We start from the raw sequence: 27,393 nt of genomic DNA on the forward strand, positions 1-27,393 counted from the left end.
GGTACCGCTCGCACTGCAGCGAGCTCGCGGTCGGCAGAGCAGTTAGTTGCTCTTGTTGGTATTCTGTCTCAAGCTGATTATCTCCGTTATGTCGTGGATTTGGTGGACGAACTTCTACTAACTGTACTCAAATTGTATGAGAAATCATGTCTGGGGTGGAAACGGGAATTAGGCTGATGAAATGGTACTCGTCTGTCATTGCCATAATTCTGTTGGCTGTCATTGTTTTGTCTCTCGTTATGACTTAGATAATTATCATTACGATTTGAAAAATTCTTTTCACTGTACTGATGAGAGGGTGGGTGATCAAAGGTTTGTCGTCGTTGGTAGTAATCATTGGTTCCATATGTTTGATGGCGGTTCTGGTGTCACATATGGTTTCTTCGTACAAAAGAAGTGTTGGAATTATTCCGCTGATTCTCTCAGTTTCTCTAGTTGTTACTGTACTGCCGATTATTTTGTGGGTATTGCCGTATTGACCATTGCGGAACGACATTGATGGTAGGGAATTATAATTTTGGTTCCTGGATGGGTAGGCATTCACAACATTCTGCTGATACTGGTGTTGTGGAAGAAAGCGTCTTGCACTTCCATATTGATGTCTATTATTCGGAAACTGCATGCCGTTATTACGGAACCGGTTGTATCTATTCTTTAGTGTTTCCGGGAAAGAGTGTTGGCTAGATCGTGGATTGTGTGTTTCATCCAGTTCAAGAAGCTGTAAAACATCACGAAAAGTGTTCAAGTTTTCTGCGCTATTTCCTGTCAGCAACGGAACTCTCAATGATCTAGGTAATTTGGAAATACAAAGCTGAATGAGACAGTAAGGGCTGTAAGGTTCAGTTAAATGTTGATTCTGTTGAATCATGTGGTCAAATTATTGCGTCAAACTGCCAGATTGTGAGTTATAAAAAGGTGGCATATTTAGCAACTGACCTTTCACAGCACGCTGTAAAGTGGGATTCCAGTAAGCATCAAGAAATTGTTGTTGGAATGACTGGAAAGACAAACATTGCCGTGCAATGTATCTCGTTCGCGTTGCAGGTTCGTCCTCCAAGAAACTGCAGACATGTTCTAATTGATGTGCCACGGGCCAATTTGGAGGAAAAGCGAATGTAAATTGCTGAATCCTCTCAAGAGAATTTAAATCACTCGGGTTATTCCGGAACGTTTTAAATTTCTTGATTGACAGGAAGTGTTTGTAATCTACATTGTCTTGAAGTGGAAAAGAAGGAGCATCATGGGACAAAGGAAAATTGCCTGGGAAGGTACTGCTTTGTACAGAGTAATCTTGTGTAAATGGAGCCTGTAAAGATAACAATGGGGGCTGTTGTGATATGCAAACGGATGTTCCTGCTGTTCTGGGACAAAATTACAAGGCGTGCTGTCGTCCTGTAATTGTTGCTGAATATCGGAAATTTTACTATGAATAGATTTGAGTTCTCGTTGTTCATTACTAGTGATTTTTTTACTGTTAAATTTTGCCAGAGCTTCGTATTCAGTTGCCTCTGAAAACGGAACAGGGGTTGTATGATCTAATTCATTTTCTGCTTGAGTTTCCATAGCGGCTACTCTTTCCGTTATGTTTTCTAATTGTGAGTGGAATTGCTCGACCTGTTCATTGACCTTTGTTTTAAGGTGAGTGACATCAGATATCAGTGATCGGTACATGATTCTAAGGCCTGTATGTGCTCAGAATGAGCGGCGGAAGTTTGTTGCAACTTTTCAATAGACGTAGGTGTAAGTACTGTATTGATTCTGTCCCTAAGGGCAGTAACGTCGCGCTTATGCATTTGAATGATATCCTGTAATTTATTGTCAGTTACTTCTTTAAATGTGTCGATGGCTTGGGTTAATTTCTGAATGTTACCGGTATGGTATTCATCACGTTTAGCATTGTCTGCACGGTATTGGGCAAATTGTTCATCACGCTTTGTGTCACGTTCGCTCAGTAGTCGAAGAAAATAATCTAATTTATCTCCAACTAGAGCTAGGTAGGTCACCTCGGGATTTGGGTGTTGCAAATCATATTGCTGGGAAGGGATGCTAAAAACTATTTGAGAATTCTCAGATGTAGCAATTTCTCTGTGTGTGGAAGAATATTGTAAGAGAAATTGCTTGTCGGAGTCAACCACATGGCTTTGTGAAGGTTGAATTAACATGAACGAGTCATAGAAAATGTTTGTAATTGGCGTACTACGTCCTGAGAATCCAAAGGCAGAAGAGGAACCGATGCGGAATTTTGTGACTCTGTGGCATCAATGCTTCCCACAGCATTGTTGTCAAATTACTGATCACTTTCTGAAGTAGGAGGGTTAGCTGGCAAATCTAGGTCATTTTCCGGTTGTTGTTGCTTTCGCGATTTTGAGGAACTGCGTAATTGTATTTTATCTCCCTGTCGATTTGTTTTGGACATCTTGAGGGAGACAATATGGCGGACAAAATCTCAAAATGGTCGTCATTCACAAGAAGATATTTTGTACACAAAAAGTAAAAGAATTCCAAAGGTCAGATAAAATCAGTATAAGCAGAAGCTAGAGCTAAAAGAAATATTCACAAGCGTAGCAGCAAACTCAATATTACGCAACTAGCAATACCGCACACAGCTGAAACAGTGGTGTAGCAGCAAACGCAATATTACACAATGCAGCGCACAGCTGAAACTGTGGTGGAGAAAGGAATGTTCGAAAAGAGAGTCCACAGTTACGGAAAATATATCCAAGAATGTCACCACAGAGGATGTCACCAAGTTAAAGTATCTAACCAAAATTGTATCCTTTTTTGGGTTGCGTTGTTTTGAGGAAGGAGACCAGACAGCGAGGTCATCGGTCTCATCGGATTAGGGAAGAATGGGGAAGGAAGTCGGCCGTGCCCTTTCAGAGGAACCATCCTGGCATTTGAACCGTCGTCCTCCCGAATGCGAGTTCAGTTATCCTTTTTTATTTGTGAAGGTATCAATGATAAAATTGTTTCAAATTAATTATTCAACAAACCTGCATCTGACTACGTCTGCGAACTTGTTTCTTGCACGTCTCCATTTTGGCAGTAATGAAACATGTATTTGACTCAGCAATCAAGCTTAAGAGAATAATGTCATATGTGCAGTGCCATTAACATGGTACTGAAAAATTAACTCTTGGCCCTAATGTTTACTTAATGAAATTATATCTTTTATTTGAATAATGCCAGTTGTGCAATGGCGTAAATTTTGTTATTTGAAATAACTTTGCTCTGATAACTGTAGTTATACCAAAATCGATTTCAAGATATGAACTGCACATATATATTGGATAGAGGCCTCATTTTTTTCATGTTCTTTCATTGGTGGGTAACTTTCCTTTACTATACATTTTCATATTCAATACAAGCACAAGATGTGGATTACGATTCAGGCTGTTAGATTTAAACACAATGTTGACCTCAGTACATATATTGCTAACATTTTAAGTCAGACACAAAACCTACCATTTCCAACATCTTTGTAGCACGAATTACTCTTACAAAATAATTTACAAAACGGTTACTGTGCCAAACCTTGAACATACAAATCCTAACTCTGAACATTATCTAACAAAAACCATTTTCAAATCATTATGTGTCTTCTCTCAATTACATACTTAAGTTTGCTTTGGGTAACTGCTCAACGAGTGCGACTAATACCTTAAAACTGTCTGCACACGTCTGCTTCCTCCGGGGACCGAGCTGCGACTCCCAAGTTTTTTACTGCGCGCACCATGCTCTCTTAACCATCAAACATCCTCCTACTCAAAGATATTATACTCATTCCACCTTGCGGTTGGCAACTACCGACTTTATTTTCTGGATCTACCCTGATCAGTCCTTAGTACATACCTTTCACTACGATACTTCTGAGTGTCCTGTTTGACTGAACAAAAAAGCACTTCAGTAAACTTTCACTATAGTCAATAAACTTTCTGGAGTAGTAAATTTCTCAATTATTCAGTGAGCATAAGTTTTGAAGTATTCAACATATTCGTCATAAAAGTATAAAGTTTCACTGAAGTTCAGTTGCCAAGAAAAGATGTACATAGTAGTCAGCTTACATATAGCTCTTTTTTAAATCTCTGTACAGTATTACAGTTACATCCAAAAACGATGATGATCCAGAACAGCTACTGGCCAGTAGACTTTAAAGGGCCAGCAAAAGAATTAATTATTGTGCCAATTTGGAAGTAACTGGGTTCATCATTTGTTGTGTATATATTGTTAATAGTTTTTCTCATAGTGTGTTCTGACAAAAATATTCAGCCTTGATCTAAGTTGAGCCAGTTTCGTTTCACAATTACAGTGTTAGTGAAGTGCACTTTCTGGCTACCTAACATTCGTGTGCTATAACAAGCAACTGGCTACTTGCCAGCTATCTAACATTTGTGTGCTATAATGGGCAACTGGCTACAAATATTCAATCTATACTAGATCTAGGTACCACATGATCTATTCGAGCTAAATAGTATTAGAATGTGAACGGTCCTTGAGAATACAAATAATAATAGGAATAGATAATGTAAGTACCTGTCATCCAGTTCAAGTACAGTACTTTTCAATAATTAAGTTAATATTCCTCCACCATTGGTTGCCCGCTTTAATACACAGACAGTATGTTTTAGTGAGAAGCTGTTGTTGCAAAAACGGTTAATATTCCTTCTCTGTTGTTAATGTCAAACTACTGTTACACTGTAATGATATAGTTTTGCTTGTTTTAGATTATCAAACAATTTCACTTCGCAATTTTTTGTAAAAATGTAATTACTTACGATTTGCTGATCTGCGGTTCGTCACATCTGGTCTGGAGGTCGCACTATCACTTTGTGCTTTCGCCATTCACACACTGCTCACCATGTTTCTCACTCTTTTTTTGGTGGACTATCGTTTTTCTGTCACTTGATACAACTATTTCGTCGTACACTTCTTTTCACAGCGTAAATATTCCGACTCTATGACGTGTTTCATCGCCTTTGGTATGTTTACCTATTTGTAGCCACTCTAACGAAGTATATGTTCGTTACAAACATGGTGAACAGTGTGTGGATGGCCGAAACACCTAGATGTGAATATAGAACAGTGATAAATGTGGTAGTGCGACCTCCAGACCAGATGTGAGGAAGCGCAGATCAGCAAATCGTAAGCAATAACATTTTTACAAAAAATCGCGAAGTGAACTGTTTCATAATCTGAAACTAACAAAACTGTATCATTATAGATCCCACTGATGATGCCTTAGAAAAGGAGAAGGCGAAACGAGTATGGGATAAATAAAATAACTAGCAGCAAGAAAAGGCAGTTTGATTTGCAAAACAAGTATTTATATGCTTGCTGCGGAGGACGGCCACACAAACTAGTTACTGTTAGACTGCTTGATATATTGGGCTAGTGCTTACTTGCAAAACATAATTTCTGTGTCAAGTAATGTCACTCCCAATAGTTAACTTTCTTTATAAACCATGTTAGTACAATTTTGGCTAATTACACTGGCGACTGGTTCCTTTTATGTAATTACAGTTTACCTAATTACTAATAGAACTATGGTTCCATTCCCGATTGTTCTGCTATTGCTTCCTTTCAATAGAGAAGCGAAAACAGTCCTATGCCTTAACCATTATGTGCACTATCATGATCAGATTAAAATCCTTTCATAGGAGTAACATGATTGGTATCTTGTTAATGTGGTAGTTGCCGGTAGTGTTACAGGCTACGTGATGATGCTCACAAACAACGTCCCGCGAAAACTGCCAAGTGTTAATCACCCAGTACGCTCTCAAATCATTGGCAGTAACAAGAGAGAGAGAGAGATGCCTAGCGAGGTGGCGCTGTGGTTAGCACAATGGCCTCGGATTCGGCAGTGCGATGATTCAAACCGCCAACCAGTCACCCACAACGTTTTCCTTGATTACCCCAAAGCGCTTAAGGCAACTGCTATGATGTTTCATTTGAAAAGGGCAACACCGATTTTCTTTCCTAATGTGGCTTGTGCTCCGTCGCTGCTGACTTCATTGTTGACGGGACGTGAAACACTTACGTTCCTCCATGAATCTTACTTTGCTTCATTGTGAAAAAAGTGTTCTCGTCCACCTTCCACACCAAGAAGACGAGCTAATTCTCTTGCATGCATAAATAACCATGATGGAAGAAATACTACACTGACAGCAGAGGTACACACAACCAAAACGCCCACTGTGAAGAATGCTCTGTCAGAAATTCTGTCCACAGGGCAACAGTGCCAATGTCTGGCACCAACTATTACCAATACCATTGGCACATTTTATCAATGTTAAAACCGTCAAGCGTACTTTAGTGATTTTCCTGAAAACCAAATGCCAGAAAGATGAAACAGATGTGAAAATCTGGGCCTTGCGGTAGTCCATAATGTAGCTTATCTGAATACCGTCGTCTAGCTAATAAACTACCGGACTTCAGTCGAAATCCATCGTCGGGCAAATAATTCCTTAACAAATCTTTGGAAATTTGTGTAAGGACTTATGGAGAAAAGCTGCTTAGGTCATCGGTCCCTAAGCTTACACACTACTCACTCTAACTTAAACTAACTTGCGCTAAGGTCGACACACACACCCATGCCCGAGGCAGGACTCGAACCTAACAGCTGTAACGTATGAGGCAAATTGCGAAAAACCCATACTTTTCTGTTTTGATCTGCCGTATTTTTGAGTCTTGAGTTGTGAACTGTAAACTTTGGATTCTATATAAGTCTCGTATTTGAATGATCCCTGTCACGTACACATGCTCTTACTCTGAATTACTTTGACTTGAATCGTTTCAGTAACAAGTCCTTAAGAATGGCCGTGTCAGAATTAAAGTAAATATGTGCATCCATTTTCCTACTAAATTTCTGATGATCGTAACTTGCAAATTATCGTGGGGTGCCTTGACTGCGTCCCCTACCTGATCAAAACATAAGTCACATTTAACTTTCATTTCATCAACTCTAGCAATTGTGTCGTCAAGTTTAGTTAGTACCTTTGACTGTGTTTTGGTGATTGTCAATAAAACCTGGTGGAATACGATGCTGCCTGAGTCTTCTTGAAACAGTGATGCACTAGAAAGAGAATATTTCAATACATCGCTGAGCTTTGTAAGACATAAAACGGCAAGTTGTAGCCCTTGCAATATCTTCAGATGACCACTTAGCACACTGTCCTCCCATAATCACTTGTTGTTGAGCATAAGAAAAAGAACCCTCAACCACTTTTTGATAATGTTTTATTTTAAGCAACTCACGTTTACTCCGGAACAGAGTAATGTTGTATTCTTGTCACTATGTTATTTTAATCCTTCTTCCATAATTTCTATCCGTTGACACTCTGTTGCATAAACAGCATTGTTTCTTTTAACAGTTAATTTTTTTCTCTTCTAATACTTTCTCCGTTATTTCATAATGTACTTACCTGTAAAATCTCTCCTACTTCTTTACGGTAACTTTGTTCTTGTGACCACTCATTATTAGATTCAGTACTATCTGCTAAATCAATTATAGAGGATGTAAGTAGAGCTGGAACAGTGTTAGACATGAGCTTCCGTTTTGGAGGAAGGTTCAACAGTTCACTTTTAAGATTCAGTTCATAGTCACAATCAGCAAAGTGTATTGAGCACAACCAAGCATTGGCAACTGAAAACGAATCGGCACATTTACATGCATTGTTGTTTCATCTTTTTATACTTAAGAAATACATACATTTAATTCCTAACTATACTATAATCAGCGGTGGTTAATAAAAGAAGCCATATCACATAAAACCTGATTTTGCACTGCAAACAATTGAATACATATTCCCAAAATCGCTCAATACGCTGAGAACTGTAACGTAACTATGACTTAACCATCATTCATGGATAAGAAATAGGAAACTCAGAATCATGTAAAGAATTTTGTATTCAGTCACAACACGCAATGACTTTTTATGGCATCTGCGGACTGTGGAGCATTCGCTCGGTTGGCTGTGACGTCAGCATGCTTTTGCGGACACACACCGTGATCCCTACCGTGTATTCAAGTGACTGTGAGTACAAATGATATGGACAGTAGAGGATCATAAACAGTATTTTGGTTTTGTATTCTGCTTACGTTACTTCGTTGATGTTGGTGGTGGTACCTCGAAGAACAATACAAAATTGTTTCTGTTGTGTCTACTGTCCATTTCTTCCCCTGTTGGATTACAGGAAGCAGGAAGTCGTTTGTGAATTAGGAATTGAAAGACACTGACTGATAAGGCCAGGTGATAGGAATATTTCAGGCTGTGGCGAACTTTCGTGCTCTGTGGCAACGAATAGTGGTGTTAGTCCGAAGAGTTGCTAGGAGACTACGCTATTGCTGTTATTGCTGTAAGTTGTTACAATATTAATGTAAATAAAAAACTAAACGTTCTCGTCTGTTGTCAAAGTAGACTAAAACAAAAGGCCAAACACCATCCGAACAGGTCATGAAGGCCCAACCATACCGATCGGCCGCCGTGTCCTCCTCAGCCCTTAGGTGTCACCAGATGTGAATACAGAGGCACTGGGTCAGCACACTGCCGTACTGGCCATTGTCAGCTTTCGTGACCAGTGCCGCTACTTCTCCATCTACTTCTCAATCAAGAAGTTCCTCAACTGACCTCACAAGCACCCCGCTTGCTAACAGTACTCGGCAGACCCGGACGGCAACCCATCCAAGTACTAGTCAAGCCCGAGAGCGCTTAACTTCGGTGATTTGACGGGAGCTGGTGTCACCACTGCGGCAAGGCCATTAAAACTGGGCCACGAAGAAGGATAAGTTCTAACGAAATTTTACTTAGTGTGTACAGGGTGAAAAGTATTTAAACTGACAAACTCTGGGAGGTTGTAGGGGACATCAAAACAAATATTTTCTCCTAATCTCATTTTTTCCTACGAGGATTAATTAAACCGTTGGAGGCCGTATTACGCTCTTCAGTTGATAGAGGCCGTATTACGATCTTCAGTAGTTAGAGGACGTATTACGCTCTTTAGTAGTAGGCAACTGCTGTCCACCAGTGTAGTAGTTCATTTTCTCTGTTTACTAATGTAGGGATACACCTGGAGCGAGTACACTGATATAGTTGGTGCGTACTACACAGAGCACCACAACAGACGAGCTGTACAGCGGGTTTATCAACAACAATATCCTAATCGCTGTATCCCGCATCATAAGACCTTTGCTGCTGTGTACCAACTTCTGCGTGAAACCAGGTCATTGAACAGATTACCTGGACAGGGACGCCATCGCACGGTAAGAACGTTGCAATTTGAGGAGGCTGTCTTGCAGCATGTGGAGTGGCATCCTAAAATCAGCACTCGTGCAACTGCACGTCACATGGGGACGAATCAGACGAATGTAAGGACAGTCCTTCTAAAGCAATTGTTACGTATATTTCACTTACAGCGTGTCCATAACCTGGAACCAGTCGATTACCCACCCAGAGCACAGTTTTCGCAGTGGTACCTGGAACAGTGTGATATGCATCCTACATTTCCATCCTCTGTGTTGTTTACCGATGATGGGCGTGATGGAGTCTTCAACATGCACAATTCGCATGTTTGGAGTGAGGATAATCCACATGCCACAGTTACTAGCGCTCATCATGTGCGGTTCTTCGTTAATGTGTGGGTCGGTGTTGTTGGAGACTGTTTAATTTGGCCGTATCTGCTACCTAGTTGTTGTCTCTTGGTCATAAAAAATGTAAAAGTGTTTGTTGCTTTAATTAATCTGCCGCCAGAGAAATCTTCCTCTACCGGCTGAAATACTCCTCATAGGAAAAATAGCATTAGGGAAAAATATTTGTTTTGATGTCCCCTACAACCTCCCAGAGTTTGTCGGTTGAAATACTTTTCACCCTGTATATACGGTATGGTAGAGAAAATATATGATTAAATTCGTTAGTAATTTGGGGTATATGTGTTGGCAAAACTAATACACAAATCTTCCATTTCTGGCAGCAACAAAGTCCTTACCCCAACTCTGCTTCGAGTTCAACTGAGGGTAGATGTCACTTAAGGATATTTCGTTCTGTGGAGCTTCGGTGACTGAGTTTATTAACAGTTGTAGTGTGGTGCTGGTCTCTTGGTAACCCAAGACCAGATGTTTTCAGTGGGTTAAACATGAAGAGAACGCACTAGCCAGGGCATAAGTCAGACAATCTGTCTATCGAGGCAGTTCGAAATAGCGCAGGCAACATGTGCTCTTGCTTTGTCTTACTGAAAGATAACAGCGTGAAGACCTCGAAGATACGACACAGGCACATTCAATGCAGCCCGTGCCGTCACGGCAAGTACTGGGGCCATACGACGAATGTAACTCGGCAATGTCCGTTCTCTTTGGTACCATCACACATGGATACATCCATCTTGATACTGTATGCGGAACCAGGTCTCCTCTGAAACGACAACGTGGTGCCACGCCAGTGTCCAGGTCGCAGCAGTGTCTGCGCTACTCTCTCTGTCGCCACATCAGCAGAAGCTGCAACAATTATCACCGTGCTAACAATCCGTCGTGCCTCTAGACTCCGTTACACATTCTGTGTACATGCTTGTCTTGCTGAAAACACGTCCATTTCCTGTCACACGGAACGTGGCATGACAACGATCATGCTCAACCAAGTGAACAATATCTGCCCTTTCGGGCACTAGTCGTGTGGGGACATTGAGACCTTGAAATTCGTTGAGTATGCCCCTCCTGACCTATCGATTTTATGATGGCACAACAGTCGTGGGACACCAAGCAATGCGAGTAGAAATACTGAGGAATGATAGGCCTTATTCTCAACAGCTTACGATCTTACTGCAATCGAATTCTGAGAAGTTCACCTCGCCTTCTTCCATCAGGCATAACACAATATTCTCAGAACAACTGCCAAGATGAGAAACATAGAAGTAGGTATCCTCGGTGTAACAAAGCAGCTTAAATCACTTTATAAAGGCAAGGCCACCGTTCCAGATTGAATACCAGTCAGGTTCCTCTCAGAGTATGCTGATAAAATAGCTCCATATTTAGCAATTATATGCAACCACTCGCTCACAGAAAGATACGTACCTAAAGACTGGAAAATTGCTCAAGTCACACCAATACCCAAAAAGGGAAGTACGAGTAATCTGCTGAATTACTGGCCTGTATCACCAACGTCGATTTGCAGTAGGGTTTTAGAACATATACTGTATTCGAACATTATGAAGTAACTCGAAGAAAACAATTTATTGACATATAGTCAGCACGGATTCAGAAAACATCGTTCTTGTGAAACACAACTGGCTCTTTATACTCGTGAAGTAATAAGTGCTAACGGCAGGGTATGTAAAATTGATTCCATATTTTTAGATTTCCAGAAGGCTTTCGACACCGTTCCTCACAAGCGTCTTCTAATGAAACTGCGTGCCTGCGGAGTATCGCCTCAGTTGTGTGACTGAATTCGTGATTTCCTGTCTGAAAGGTCACAGTTCGTAGTAATAGACGGAAAGTCATCGAGTGAAACAGAAGCAATATCCGGCGTTCCCCAAGACAATCTGAGTAGCCGTCTTACATTGTTTGCAGATGATGCTGTGATTTGCCGTCTTGTAAAGTCATCAGATGATCAAAACGACTTGCAAAATGATATAGATAAGATATCCGTATGGTGCGAAAAGTGGCAATTGACCCTGAATAAAGAAAAGTGCCATGTTACTCACGTGAGCACTAAAAGAAATCAACTAGAGGGAGCTGTAGAGAGCAAGAACTCTCGAAGAAGGTAGAGATTCTAATGCTTCCAACAAATAGTTAAGGACATGAGGTTCAAGTGCTACCACGAGATAAAGAGGTTGGTGCAGGAGAGGAATTCAGGGCGGGTCGCATCAAACCAGTTAGAAGAATTGCGTCTAAGAAATGTGATCTACGACACATATGGCTAATTAATATTGTAGCATTAGTAACCTAAAACGTACCTATACCGGAAGTCAGATATCCCTGGTGGCTCTCAGTGAGGTCAGGAAATTTAAATATCGCCCGTTTTTTCGGAGTTAACACCAAATGTTAGTTTCAATCTATTCCACCTACTGTTTTCTCTGAAGAGAGCTGTTGTCTTTCCCTCTTCATTTTAATTTCTTATTGTTATATTTTAAACTATCTGAGTACCCAGCACTGCTCGGGTTTGTACTTACTCCAGTTTTCTGTTAATCTCCTTGCCTCTCTCTGTGTCCTTTTCCTCCTTCCCCCATCTCTATCTAAATCCTCTTTGCTCTATCTATGCCCTCTCACCCCTCTGTCTGTCCATCTCATCTTCCTCCTCCCTATGTCCTTCTCCTCCTCTTTCCTTTCTCTGGCAATGTACTCCTCCCCTTTCTGTCCATTTGCCTCTGTCCCATCTGTTTATCTCTTCCTCCCCTCCTCTAAGTCCATCTCCTCCTTGCCCCTTCTCTGTCTATTGCCCCCTCCCTCCTCTGTGCATCTCCTCCTCTCCCCTCTCACTGTCCATCTCCTCGTCTTTCCTCTCTGTTCATCGACTCATCTGCCCCTTCTCTCTCCATCTCCTTCTCTTCGCTCTCTGTGTCCATTTCCTCCTTCCCCCCTTCTGCTTCCTCTACCTGTCCACCACTTCCCCCTCCCTCTCTCTGTCCATCTCATCCTCCCTCCTACATGTGTCCATCTCCTTCCCCTTCTCTGTCTATTGATCACCTCCTACCCCACTCTCTCTCCATGATATCACTGTCACTCCAACAGAAATTTGCTGGTTTGCTCGTTCTTATTTTCCTAGTACTTCTTTCCAGAAAGTAAGGTTGAAATGGATCCAGGGATTTAGGAGGAGCTTTTTGATCTGTTGCTTTGCCCACATATGAACATGTCTCGTAATTTTTGTACATGCTTGATAAATTTCATATAAATCTGTGCACACAGATCACCTATATCTCTAGCAACTTTTGCCCTGTGGTTTAGTTTTCACGCAGCTCAATGATGGTGACGTCACACCTCCTGCATATACGTCACACATTGATTGTAGAAGCATTGAGCAGCATATGCGAATACTGTCTGCGAAATGTGTTGAGAATATATTTACTACGGAAGAAATTTAAACTTCAAGGAAGATGTTACAATACCCTCTGTGGCATTGTGGCGAGAAGGAAGCGACTTTGCCTTACTTCTTCGGTTTCTGTATCACTAACCTGGTGTCTTGCTGCTTCTGTAGTCCCTCGAAAACGGCTCTGAGCCCTATGGGGCTTAACACCTGTCATCAGTCCCCTAGAACTTAGAACTAATTTAACCTAACTAACCTAAGAACATCACACACATCCATGCCGGCGGCAGGATTCGAACCTGCGACCGTAGCGGTCTCGCGTTTGCAGACTGAAGCGCCTAGAACCGCTCGGCCACAGTGGCCGGCGGTAGTCCCTCGTTGCACAGTAGTAGCGCTCGGGCGCCAGGTTCCATGTAGGTTGTGATCCTGCTGAAGTGGAGTGGGTCGGGACGCCAGTTGTTAAATGTTAACAACGTTTTGTACTATACTCATTTGTACTATACTCGTTTTAATAAAGAATGCTTTGAAACACACTTCACCGAATTTCCCTCACTTTCCATGCTCTTGATATACACTCCTGGAAATGGAAAAAAGAACACATTGACACCGGTGTGTCAGACCCACCATACTTGCTCCGGACACTTCGGGAGGGCTGTACAAGCAATGATCACACGCACGGCGCAGCGGACCCACCAGGAACCGCGGTGTTGGCCGTCGAATGGCGCTAGCTGCGCAGCATTTGTGCACCGCCGCCGTCAGTGTCAGCCAGTTTGCCGTGGCATACGGAGCTCCATCGCAGTCTTTAACACTGGTAGCATGCCGCGACAGCGTGGACGTGAACCATATGAGCAGTTGACGGACTTTGAGCGAGGGCGTATAGTGGGCATGCGGGAGGCCGGGTGGACGTACCGCCGAATTGCTCAACACATGGGGCGTGAGGTCTCCACAGTACATCGATGTTGTCGCCAGTGGTCGGCGGAAGGTGCACGTGCCCGTCGACCTGGGACCGAACGGCAGCGACGCACGGATGCACGCCAAGACCGTAGGATCCTACGCAGTGCCGTAGGGGACCGCACCGCCACTTCCCAGCAAATTAGGGACACTGTTGCTCCTGGGGTATCGGCGAGGACCATTCGCAACCGTCTCCATGTAGCTGGGCTACGGTCCCGCACACCGTTAGGCCGTCTTCCGCTCACACCCCAACATCGTGCAGCCCGCCTCCAGTGGTGTCGCGACAGGCGTGAATGGAGGGACGAATGGAGACGTGTCGTCTTCAGCGATGAGAGTCGCTTGTGCCTTGGTGCCAATGATGGTCGTATGCGTGTTTGGCGCCGTGCATGTGAGCGCCACAATCAGGACTGCATACGACCGAGGCACACAGGGCCAACACCCGGCATCATGGTGTGGGGAGCGATCTCCTACACTGAACGTACACCTCTGGTGATCGTCGAGAGGACACTGAATAGTGCACGGTACATCCAAACCGTCATCGAACCCATCGTTCTACCATTCCTAGACCGGCAAGGGAACTTGCTGTTCCAACAGGACAATGCACGTCCGCATGTATCCCTTGCCACCCAACGTGCTCTAGAAGGTGTATGTCAACTACCCTGGCCAGCAAGATCTCCGGATCTGTCCCCCATTGAGCATGTTTGGGACTGGATGAAGCGTCGTCTCACGCGGTCTGCACGTCCAGCACGAACGCTGGTCCAACTGAGGCGCCAGGTGGAAATGGCATGGCAAGCCATTCCACAGGACTACATCCAGCATCTCTACGATCGTCTCCATGGGAGAATAGCAGCCTGCATTGCTGCGAAAGGTGGATATACACTGTACTAGTGCCGACATTGTGCATGCTCTGTTGCCTGTGTCTATGTGCCTGTGGTTCTGTCAGTGTGATCATGTGATGTATCTGACCCCAGGAATGTGTCAATAAAGTTTCCCCTTCCTGGGACAATGAATTCACGGTGTTCTTATTTCAATTTCCAGGAGTGTACATTGCCCACGACACGTGGCGTTCACTTATAACTAACCATCACTTTGTCTCATGTTTAACAGCTGGAAAATTTACTCGCGACCGTTCTTTTGGAGCCACCTCCTGTTTACGGTTGATAATAAATTCAGTTTGATAATAAATTCAGTTGGGAGGAGCACACCACAGAACTGCAGAAACGCCTTAACAAATCTGTATTTACAATTCGAGTGTTAGCACACATAGGCGACATAAAAGTGAAAAAGCTTGCATACTTTGCCTACTTTCATTCCATAATGGCATATGGTATATTATTTTGGGGTAACTCTTCAAGTCAAACAAAAGTTTTCAGAGTCCAAAAGCGTGTAATACGTATTATTTGTGGAGTAAACTCACGGACGTCTTGTAGAAACCACTTCAAAGAACTGCCCCTCAGTATATTTACTCCTTAATGAAATTTGTCCTAAATAATATATCTCTTTTTCCAACACACAGCTCAGTTCATACATACAATACCAGGAAAAAAAAAAGATCTGCACAAAGACTTAAAAGCACTTACTTTAGTTCAAAAAGAGGTCCACTACTCAGGAACACTCATCTTCAATAATTTGCCGGCAAACATAAAAAATTTTGTTACAAATAAAGATCGGTTTAAAAGGAGCCTGAAAGACTTACTAGTGGCCAAATCCTTCTACTCCATGGACGAATTTTTTAATAGAAACAAGTGATGTATTGTATATATTCATACTATTAGTATTGTTATTTCAGCTATAAAAAAGTGACATGTTCCACATCCACGAGGATGTCCTCATCACTGATCTATGGGACGAAAAACTAATCTAATCTAATCTAATCTAAAACCGTGTGTTTTGAGTGGCGCCTCGCTACTAACTCGCCCTGTCTTCCTGAAGGACAAGAAAGACCCCACCTTTCTCCCTTAGCCGATAAGGACACTTCGCTCGTTTCCTATATACATCCAAACTTTCAGACAATGGGCGTTCAGATCGCTGTTGCTAGGCGGATCTGACGTCACGTTTGCGGACATTGTGACGGAAGTATGTCTGAGATTGTAAGATCCGACTCCCTAATAGGTGGATCTTGTCCCTACTAAAGTTGCAAAACATTCCCTCCTGTGATATTGTCATTAATGCTCCTTTCTGACGCCTAACTGTCAGATGTACATGTAGCCTAACTGCTACTGAGCATTCTTGAGCACATAAATGCGCGTCATACTTGGCCTGAACACGTGAAGGGAAGGCTCACACGCATTACAATGTGTCAGTTTTCACGCATCTCGGTGTTTATGATGTCATATCTCCTGTACTATCTACATCTACATCTACACCTACATTCATACTCCGCAAGCCACCCAACGGTGTGTGGCGGAGGGCACTTTAGTGCCACTGTCATTACCTCCCTTTTCTGTTAAACTCGCGTATGGTTCGCGGGAAGAACGACTGTCTGAAAGCCTCCGTGCGCGCTCGAATCTCTCTAATTTTACATTCGTGATCTCCACGGGAGGTATAAGTAGGGGGAAGCAGTATATTCGATACCCCATCCAGAAACGCACCCTCTCGAAACCTGGAGAGCAAGCTACACCGCGATGCAGAGCGCCTCTCTTGCAGAGTCTGCCACTTGAGTTTGCTAAACATCTCCGTAACGCTATCACGGTTACCAAATAACCCTGTGACTAAACGCGCCGCTCTTCTTTGGATCTTTTCTATCTCTTCTGTCAACCCGATCTGGTACGGATCCCACACTGATGAGCAACACTCAAGTATAGGTCGAACGAGTGTTTTGTAAGCCACCTCCTTTGTTGATGGACTACATTTTCTAAGGACTCTCCCAATGAATCTCAACCTGGTACCCGCCTTACCAACAATTAATTTTATATGATCATTCCATTTCAAATCGTTCCGCACGCATGCTCCCATATATTTAACAGAAGTAACTGCTACCAGTGTTTGTTCCGCTATCATATAATCATACAATAAAGGATCCTTCTTTCTATGTATTCGCAATACATTACATTTGTCTGCGTTAAGGGTCAGTTGCCACTCCCTACACCAAGTGTCTATCTGCTGCAGATCTTCCTGCATTTCGCTACAATTTTCTAATGCTGCAACTTCTCTGTATACTACAGCATCATCCGCGAGAAGCCGCATGGAACTTCCGACACTATCTACTAGGTCATTTATATATATTGTGAAAAGCAATGGTCCCATAACACTCCCCTGTGGCACGCCAGAGGTTACTTTAACGTCTGTAGACGTCTCTCCATTGATAACAACATGCTGTGTTCTGTTTGCTAAAAACTCTGCAATCCAGTCACACAGCTGGTCTGATATTCCGTAGGCTCTTACTTTGTTTATCAGGCGACAGTGCGGAACTGCATCGAACGCCTTCCGGAAGTCTAGGAAAATAGCATCTACCAGGGAGCCTGTATCTAATAATTTCTGGGTCTCGTGAGCAAATAAAGCGATGTCCCGCGAAATGACATAATTTCGCATGTACATTCAGTGGCATCGGGAAACCTGTACAATTACTAGTAAAGAAGTAATAAATTAAAATGTCTTTGCTGTTGCGGCAGTTTTGCTGCACGAACAGCGACTATGTTTAAGCGATAAACTTGTTTGCTTTCATCATTTTATGGGGGTTGTCAACGAGAAAAATTTTCGTAAACGTTTGAAATTATTATGTGTAATTTGTGTTGTAATTCGCTAAAAGCACTCATTCTCAAATAGTGGATGAGTAAAGTTAGGGTACTGGCGCGTCATGGGCTACATTCCTTTTTCTCCTCCACACCACACCCCTTTGTTGGGTAGGGGGCTCATACCCCCACAGTGATTCTTTCCAGGTAGCAAATAATATGTGTACTAGGTCTGGTTGAAATTTTTACAGTGGTACATTTTTGTAATGTGTATGAATGTCTCATAAGATACATGAATCGTATAATAAATACATACCTGAGAAAAATTAATTTTCTTATATCTTCTAGGCAAACGTTTCGGCGGGATTTACATCTTCAACCGACCGAGTCTGGTGATACTGGATCCCGATCTGATACGCACTATCCTCGTCAAGGATTTCTGGTCCTTCCAGGACAGGGGGTTCAAGTTCGATGATGCTGATCCTCTGACCAAACACCTTTTCCTGCTGGGTGGCAATAAGTGGCGAAGGTTGCGCGTGAAGCTGTCCCCAACATTCACGTCGGGGAAAATGAAGACGATGTTCCAGGTGAGCTAGCTAAGTTTATCATCGGTTTGGCACCTACAGGGCACTAGTCACTGAACGTAACGTTTATCTGGGCACATTTTTGGTGCTAGAAGGAAGCCCACTTTATTCTAGTCTCAATCTGCTATAGTATTACTGATGTTTCAAGTATTCTCTACGGACGTACGGGTACGATTTCTGTGTTGATATTAACATGGCACATAACTTAGAAACATACCAGTAATATAAGGTCCAAGGAAGTCTTTCGAGGTGAAGAAGGCTTTGAAGCTCCACACCAGTTTTAGTAATATCAGATAGTGTTTTGGCGAATTAGCCGGTAGCTGTTTACCAAGTTTTATCATTACTTGAGATAGTGTTGAGGTCATAACACATGTTACTTCTACATCTACATCTACATCTTACTTGAAGGAGGATTACAAATTAACGTCTCTTGGGGAACGAGGTCATTAGAACTGATGCTTAACCTTAGGCAGGAAAAGGATGGGCGAAAGAAATTGCCTGTGTCCTTTTTCCAAATAACCATCTCGACAGCCAAGGTGCTTGTCGATTAAGGGAAATCATTGGGTTGTTGGGTGATAGGACATACCACCTGTGCTGCATTCCCAACTACAGTTTACCGATATGTTCTACACAGGCATAGCCGCGCGGGATTAGCCGAGTGGTCTGGGGCGCTGCAGTCATTGACTGTGCGGCTGGTCCCGGCGGAGGTTCGAATCCTCCCTCGGGCATGGGTGTATGTGTTTGTCCTTAGGATATTTTAGGTTAAGTAGTGTGTAAGCTTAAGGACTGATGACCTTAGCAATTAAGTCCCATAAGATTTCACACACATCTGAACATTTTTAACAGAGGCACATGATAGAGGACTAGCCACAGGACTGGGAGGAAACAACAAGACACAAAGGCAAGAATTATGTAACAATTGAGGTGTGCGTCACCTACTCTACGAAATCTCGTACAACTTAAGTGCCTAGGCACCTATCTTCTCAGAGAGCCAGACTCAAATTTAACCACAGGTGTTTCTGTGAACATCACAGGCTGCACATTGTAGAGACACCTTTCTGCTCTTGCGGAGAAGAGAGCACACAGATCACCTTTTCTTTGTGCGTCTGAGAGTACATGGTATCATTACAATTCTTTTATATTAACTTAAGGAGCTTGGTCATTTGTTATCTGTCTGCCTGACGGGTTTGTTGGTAACAAAGGAGCACAGATTTTTCTGTAAAATGTACAGATTAATTGTTGCGACAAGAATCGGCATCTATGTATCACTGACAATGGACTGCACAAAAATGTATTAGAAAATTTGACTTTAGAAAGGTTATATGGTATTGGTCTGTAACTACACTCCTGGAAATTGAAATAAGAACACCGTGAATTCATTGTCCCAGGAAGGGGAAACTTTATTGACACATTCCTGGGGTCAGATGCATCACATGATCACACTGACAGAACCACAGGCACATAGACACAGGCAACAGAGCATGCACAATGTCAGCACTATTACAGTGTATATCGACCTTTCGCAGCAATGCAGGCTGCTATTCTCCCATGGAGACGATCGTAGAGATGCTCGATGTAGTCCTGTGGAACGGCTTGCCATGCCATTTCCACCTGGCGCCTCAGTTGGATCAGCGTTCGTGCTGGACGTGCAGACCGCGTGAGACGACGCTTCATCCAGTCCGAAACATGCTCAATGGGGGACAGATCCGAAGACCTTGCTGGCCAGGGTAGTTGACGTACACCTTCTAGAGCACGTTGGGTGGCACGGGATACATGCGGACGTGCATTGTCCTGTTGGAACAGCAAGTTCCCTTGCCGGTCTAGGAATGGTAGAACGATGGGTTCGATGACGGTTTGGATGTACCGTGCACTATTCAGTGTCCCCTCTACGATCACCAGAGGTGTACGGCCAGTGTAGGAGATCGCTCCCCACACCATGATGCCTCGTATTGGCCCTGTGTGCCTCGGTCGTATGCAGTACTGATTGTGGCGCTCACATGCACGGCGCCAAACACCCATACGACCATCATTGGCACCAAGGTAGAAGAGACTCTCATCGCTGAAGACGACACGTCTCCATTCGTCCCTCTATTCACGCCTGTCGCGACACCACTGGAGGCGGGCTGCACGATGTTGGTGCGTGAGCGGAAGACGGCCTAACGGTGTGCGGGGCCGTAGTCCAGCTTCATGGAGACGGTTGCGAATGGTCCTCGCCGATACCCCAGGAGCAACAGTGTCCCTAATTTGCTGGGAAGTGGCGGTGCGGTCCCCTACGGCACTGCGTAGGGTCCTACGGTCTTGGCGTGCATCCGTGCGTCGCTGCGGTCCGGTCCCAGGTCGACGGGCACGTGCACCTTCCGCCGACCACTGGCGACAACATCGATGTACTGTGGAGACCTCACGCCCCACGTGTTGAGCAATTCGGCGGTACGTCCAACCGGCCTCCCGCATGTCCACTATACGCCCTCGCTCAAAGTCCGTCAACTGCACATACGGTTCACGTCCACGCTGTCGCGGCATGCTACCAGTGTTAAAGACTGCGATGGAGCTCCGTATGCCACGGCAAACTGGCTGACACCGACGGCGGCGGTGCACAAATGCTGCGCAGCTAGCGCCATTCGACGGCCAATACCGCGGTTCCTGGTGTGTCCGCTGTGCCATGCGTATGATCATTGCTTGTACAGCCCTCTCCCAGTGTCTGGAGCAAGTATGGTGGGTCTGACACACCGGTGTCAATGTGTTCTTTTTTCCATTTCCAGGAGTGTATATACTGGGTGTTTATAATCAAAGAGCAGCTACTCACACAGTCCCATTGTTGGCTGCAATTATCGTATGACAGCGAAACTTGGTAGAGTTTAGTAGAGCTACTTTTTTTAGTAACGCGAAATAGGGAAGAGAATACCACGAACATGATACGTGATTTTGGATGGCAACCAATGAAACGAAGGTATTTTTCGTTGCTGCTCATGAAATTTCAGTCACCAGCTTTACCCTCCGATTGCGAATATATTCTGTTGGCACATACCTACACACGGAGAGATGATCATCATAATAAAATAAAGGAAATGGGAGGTTGCTCAGAAAGATCATGTGCTAGTTTTCGCCGCGGGCCATTTGAGAGTGGAACGATAGAGAAATACCTTGAAGGTGGTTCGATTAACCTTCTGCAAGGTACATAAATGTGAACTGTAGAGCAGTGATTTAGACGTAGATGAAAGTATTCTAAAGCGTGAATGTGGAACAAATTTACGTAGCAAAAAACTTAGTCCCAGTTTTGACCACCATGTGTAAATCTGACACTGTGAATGCAAAAAACTCATAGAAATGTTTCCGTGTGTAATTTATTAGGAATGGGACGTAAGTAAAAGAATTCAAACAAGCGAGGAAAACATAATATTTATGTTATGTTAACAACCTCTTACACAGTTTGTTCAAAATGAGCATTGGAGACGTCGCCTTGGTGTTTTACAACGCCAGATCTGCACCTGTTGGCCGAAATAGATATTTTTTACAGCGCATATCGGTTCCACAGTCATAATTAGAATACCTACCAAGTTTTACAGCCGTACGATAGTTAAAACCCACTTGAAGATCTGTGAGTAGCTACACTTTAATTATAGCTAACCAGTGTGTCCTGCCTACAACGTGTGTATGTGTGTGTGTGTGTGTGTAAGCATACTAACAAATTCAACCTGTAATTTTCTGTCAATACCCACGTATCTTACATAAGTAAGAGCTGGGTTTATTGTTTAAGCTAAAGGCTAATGAAGCAAGTTAAAAAACAATTGAACTAAAGTCTTTACCAACCAAGCCAGGCCATGCGGATTATGCTATGCTGATCAGTCACTGTGCCATTCATCTGTATATGGGAATTCGGAATTCAGTATGGGACAATATACGGTGGCACATCGCTCTCATGGCTGTAAATGTTGATTTTTCGTAACGGAAAATGCTACTGCTCGATCGAGTAGCTTCTCGCTCATTCTCACACGGTGTGTGCATTTAGTTGCTGACCTTGGAATGCTTGACTATGGTGGGGAGTGCTACAACCACAAGATGTGATATCCAGACTCATTTGACGCCTGGACTCTAGAGTTTTATTGTCAGTAACTGTTCCCTACATTCCCGACATTACACAGGATATCGTGTAGATAAGTACCGATAGAGAGCAGATCTGACTGTCTAGGTAGCCCAGTTAGGAAGAGAGCTGACCTGAAAGGCAATAATATGGGCTCTAGTCCTAGTGTCGGAAAATGTATTCATCCTTCAGAACTTTTCATTACGATGTACTTATCTTTCCAGAGTGCAATACTGACTTCCTTCCACGATGGCTACCAGGCTACTTCTGAAAGTAATTTCACCAGACAGGAAGGTTGTTACCCACCAGGAGATATCACGGGAACACAGTGTAACACAGCCTCTATCGCCAGTTGGCTTCTATCTCGGGTTGTTCGGCCGGCTGCATTGACAATTTTTCTGACATTTCGTGAACACGAATGGCTGGCATTGTCGAAGCTTCACCTTCCATTGCTGGTGACGGATTGGAGCCGAACTCGAGGCCGCAGATTATATACACCTGGTGCGCCAATGTCCGAGGCCTTTCCTGTGGTCGTTACCGGTGAGGTTTCTTCCCTGCTGTTAAAGCAGAGTAGAGAGCGAATAGATGGAAAGAGTACATTGAAGGCCTCTTTGAGCGGGAGGACATGTCTCATTATGTGATCGAAGAAGAAACAGGAATCGATAGGCAGGACGTAGTGGCTCCAAGTATTAGAACCAGAATTTAAGTGAGCTTTGGAAGACTTGAGATCAAATAAGGGAGGGAGAATAAATAATATTCGAACGGAATTTTTAAAATCATTTGGAGAAGAGGCAAAAAAACGAGTATTCGCGTTGGTGTATAGAATGTTTGAGACTGGCGATATACCTTCAGACTTTCGGTGAAACATCATCCACACAATTCTCAAGATTGCAAGAGCTGACAAGGGCGACAATTATCGCACAATCAGCTTAACATCTCATGCATCCTAGTTGCTCATTAGAATAGTATACACAAGAATGGAAAAGAAAAGCGAGACTCTGTTAGATGAAGAGCAGTTTGGCTTTGGGAAAGATGAAACCACGAGAGAGGTGGTTCTGACGTTGCGGTTGGTAATGGAAGCAATGCTGAAGAGAAATTGAAACACTTTCATAGAATCTGTCGGCCTGGAAAAAGCTTTCGACAATGTAAAATGGTGCAAGATGTTCGAAGTTCTGAGAAATGTTGGGATAAGCTATAAGGAAAGACAGGTAAAATACACTACTTACAATACCCACGATGGAATAATAATAACACTAGAAGACCAAGAACGAATTGCTTGGAGAAAAAAGTATGTAAAGCGGGGATGTAGTCTTTCACTTCTACTGTTCTGTCTATACAGCGAAGAAGCAATGCTGGAATAACAGAAAGTTTCAAAAGTGGTATTAAAAATTCTGGGTGAAATGACATCAATAATAAGATTCGATGATGACACGTTACACTCAGTGAACGTGAAGAATAATTACAAGACTTGTTGAATGAAATGGATAGTTTAATCAATACAAAGTTATAGGGGACTGATGAGCCATTTGAACCATTTTGAACTTGCGAACGTCGAGACGTTCGTCGAATTATCCATTACAACTTAGCGAAAACCTTACACTGATATATTAATAACGTACCACGAAGGAATTACTCGAATGCGACGGAAGTCGACTGGTGTTATGTACGTGTACAAACAATTGATTAAAATTACAGAATATTTGGATGATTCATTCAAGTGAAATTCACAATCTGAGCAAGTCAACAACGTGTTGGTCCACCTCTGGCCCTTATGCAAGCAGAGTTTTGACTTAACATTGATTGATAGAGTTTTTGTATGACCTCCTCAGGGATATCGTGCCAAATTGTGCCCAATTTGCGAGTTATATCGTCAAAATCCCGAGCTGATTGGGGAGCCCTGACCATAACGCACTAAACGTTCTCAGTCACTAAAAGATCTGTCGACCTCGCTGGGCAATGTAGGGTTTGGAAATCACGAAGACAAGCAGTAGAAACTTTCGTCGGATGCAGCCTGTTATTACACTGCTGAAATGCAAGCCAGGTTGGCTTGCCATGGAGGGCAACAAAATGAGCCGTTCAATATCGACGACGTACCGCTACACTATAAGGACGCCGCGGATGATAACCAAAGGAAAGAAATGGCGCCCCAGACTATTACGCCAGCCTGTCGAGCCGTATGGCGGGCGACTGTAGGGTTGTTTTCCCACCATTGTCCAGCGCGTCTCCATACAAGTGTTCGCTGGTCATAGGGGCTAAATTCGAAGCGGGACTCATCACTGAAGACAATTCGACTCCAGTCAGTGAGATTCCAGGCCGACTCTACGCCTCGTTTTGTTTACCTCCATTGCGAACCTTCCTGAGCTTACATTTCAACAAGATAATGCCCACCCGCACACAGTGAGAGGGTATACTGCTTGTCATAGGGATTGACAAACCCTACCTTGGCCAGCAAGCTTACCGAATCTCTCCCCATTTGAGAGGGAACTGGACAGAGTTTAGTAAGATGTCCCTCAGGAAGACATGCAACAACACTGTCAGTCAATGCTAAGCCGAATAACTGCTTGCTCAGGACTCAGAGGCGCACCAACACGTTACTGACTTGATCAAGTTTTAAAGCTTTTTCTCTACAGAAAATCATTCAATTATTCTGAAATTATAATCATTTGTTTGTACATGTACATCACATCAACCAATTTCTGTCCCATTAGTTTTATTCCTTTAGTAATAATTTCCAGTTCTTGAAAACAGTTCATTTTCAGGCCTTTGTTTGGTTTATGAAGTATTGCTATAGGGTAAGGTGGGGTAAATCGTACCCAGTAATTTCTTGTTGCTATAAAACGCTTATCCGAGGTTGAATCTGAACGTTGTTGTTGTTGTTGTTGTTGTTGTTGCTGTGGTCTTCAGTCCAGCGACTGGTTTGATTCAGCTCTCCATGCTACTCTATCCTGTGCAGGCTTCTTCATCTCCCAGTACCTACTGCAACCTACATCCTTCTGAATCTGCTTAGTGTATTCCTCTCTTGGTCTCCCTCTACGATTTTTACCCTCCACGCTGCCCTCCAATGCTAAATTTGTGATCCCTTGATGCCTCAGAACATGTCCTACCAACCGATCCCTTCTAGTCAAGTTGTGCCACAAACTCCTCTTCTCCCCAATTCTATTCAATACTTCATCATTAGTTGTGTGATCTACCCATCTAATCTTCAGCATTCTCCTGTAGCACCACATTTCGAAAGCTTTTATTCTCTTCTTGTGCAAACTATTTATCGTCCATGTTTTACTTCAATACATGGCTACACTCCATACAAATACTTTCAGAAACGACTTCCTGAAACTTAAATCAATACTCGATGTTAACAAATTTTTCTTTTTCAAAAACGCTTTCCTTGCCATTCCTAGTCTACATTTTATATCCTCTCTACTTCGACCATCATCAGTTATTTTGCTCCCGAAATAGCAAAACTCCTTTACTACTTTAAGTGTCCCATTTCCTAATCTAATTCCCTTAGCATCACCCGACTTAATTCAACTACATTCCATTATCCTCGTTTTGCTTTTGATGATGTTCATCTTATTCCATCCTTTCAAGACACTGTCCATACCGTTCAACTGCTCTTCCAATTCCTTTGCTGTCTCTGGCAGAATTACAATGTCATCGGAGAACCTCAAAGATTTTATTTCTTCTCCATGGATTTTAATACCTACTCCAAACTTTTCTTTCGTTTCCTTTACTGCTTGCTCAATATACAGATTGAATAGCATCGGGGAGAGGCTACAACCCTCTCTCACTCTCTTCCCAACCACTGCTTCCCTTTCATGTCCCTCGACTGTTGTAACCGCCATCTGGTTTCTGTACAAATTGTAAATAGCCTGACCGTTATATACGTTAAAATTATAGGTAATATAAAGGAGCAAAAAAAAATTCTTGCAAAATATATTTGCTATACCTTCAATAGTTTTTTAGATATCCGTATTTTAAGAAACGTCCATTTTTGCCATTTGCAAAAATGGTGTGGTAAATCCGACCGCCTATTTGTTTGGCTGATTTTGCACAGAAATAGTTCTAAATGAAGATATTTTGAGAAATAATTATAAGAAATTAGGTTTTTTACGTGAATGAACAAAATTTATTCAAAGAAAGAACAATGTCTATAGTACTAAATGTACTGAAAGTTAAATGAATCTAAATTGTAATTGAGAACAGATGATTTCATTGCACGGCGGTGCAACAGCAATGTCGATCTCGGAATGTTAAAATCACGGGCGACAGCTCGTAAAAATTTTCCCATTTGCATTGCAGAAACTGCTCGGCGAATATCGTTTTCATTGCGTTTTGTCGTTTTTCGTATGTAATGTCGTACCATTTTCCTAAAAATAAACAAAAATTCACTTTGTTTACATAAATAAATAATTCCATACAGATAAACGATAAAAAATGCGGTCGGATTTACCCCACCATGCCATTTTTCATTTACCACACGTAGAAACAGTTTACACGACAATTCCAACACAAGCGATACATGCACTGAATAGGTCACTAGATGCACTACAAAACCCCTTACCGTTTGTTTTGCGATAGTTTTATTTAAGAAGGTAAATCTAGTGATGCAATTTGCACAAAAATTAAATTGAAACAGTCGAAAACACACTTGTTGTCTTTTGTGTGCCTAAATGTCAAATGCAGCAAAGCTGTCAAGGTGACATTTTCGTTATTTCGAATGATCTATAAGGTAACACTAAAGTGAAATGGCTCCGCTTTGCCGTTTCTCACAAATAGAGGGCAGACGGGTTTACCCACCCGGTCGGATTGAGCCCACCTTACCCTATTATCATCTATGTCGTCAACAACATGTCCTGTGACCTAATGTGCGATTTATGTAGGGTCCTGTACACAAATGTTCCTTAAATCTATTTCTGAAACTTCCTCCAGTCTGATCCACATATTCTACTGTGCGCGGACTGGTCTTTATCTTGGAACTGCTCAGGTTGGAATATTTGTCTTTGTTGCCTTTAACGTTGTGTGGTTGCGTATTATATGATTTATTGTGGCAGAAAAAATAACTCCTACATTGTACTGTCTCAGTACAATAGCATGTATCTGTG

At 42.8% G+C, this 27,393-nt stretch overlaps 1 protein-coding gene across 1 annotated transcript in view; it reads left to right on the forward strand.

Annotated features, from left to right (window-relative positions):
* Positions 1–1,240: 1,240 nt before the first annotated feature.
* LOC126273269 (cytochrome P450 6k1-like) overlaps positions 1,241–27,393 on the forward strand; it is a 67,891-nt gene continuing 41,738 nt past the window's right edge. Inside the window, exons 1-2 of the mRNA XM_049976813.1 lie at positions 1,241–1,268; positions 17,978–18,216. Coding sequence (XP_049832770.1) covers positions 1,241–1,268; positions 17,978–18,216 — 267 coding nt within the window. The remainder of the gene's footprint in view (positions 1,269–17,977; positions 18,217–27,393) is intronic.

The sequence above is a fragment of the Schistocerca gregaria genome, chromosome 5 (assembly GCF_023897955.1).
Source record: "Schistocerca gregaria isolate iqSchGreg1 chromosome 5, iqSchGreg1.2, whole genome shotgun sequence".
Taxonomy (NCBI): Eukaryota; Metazoa; Arthropoda; class Insecta; order Orthoptera; family Acrididae; genus Schistocerca; species Schistocerca gregaria.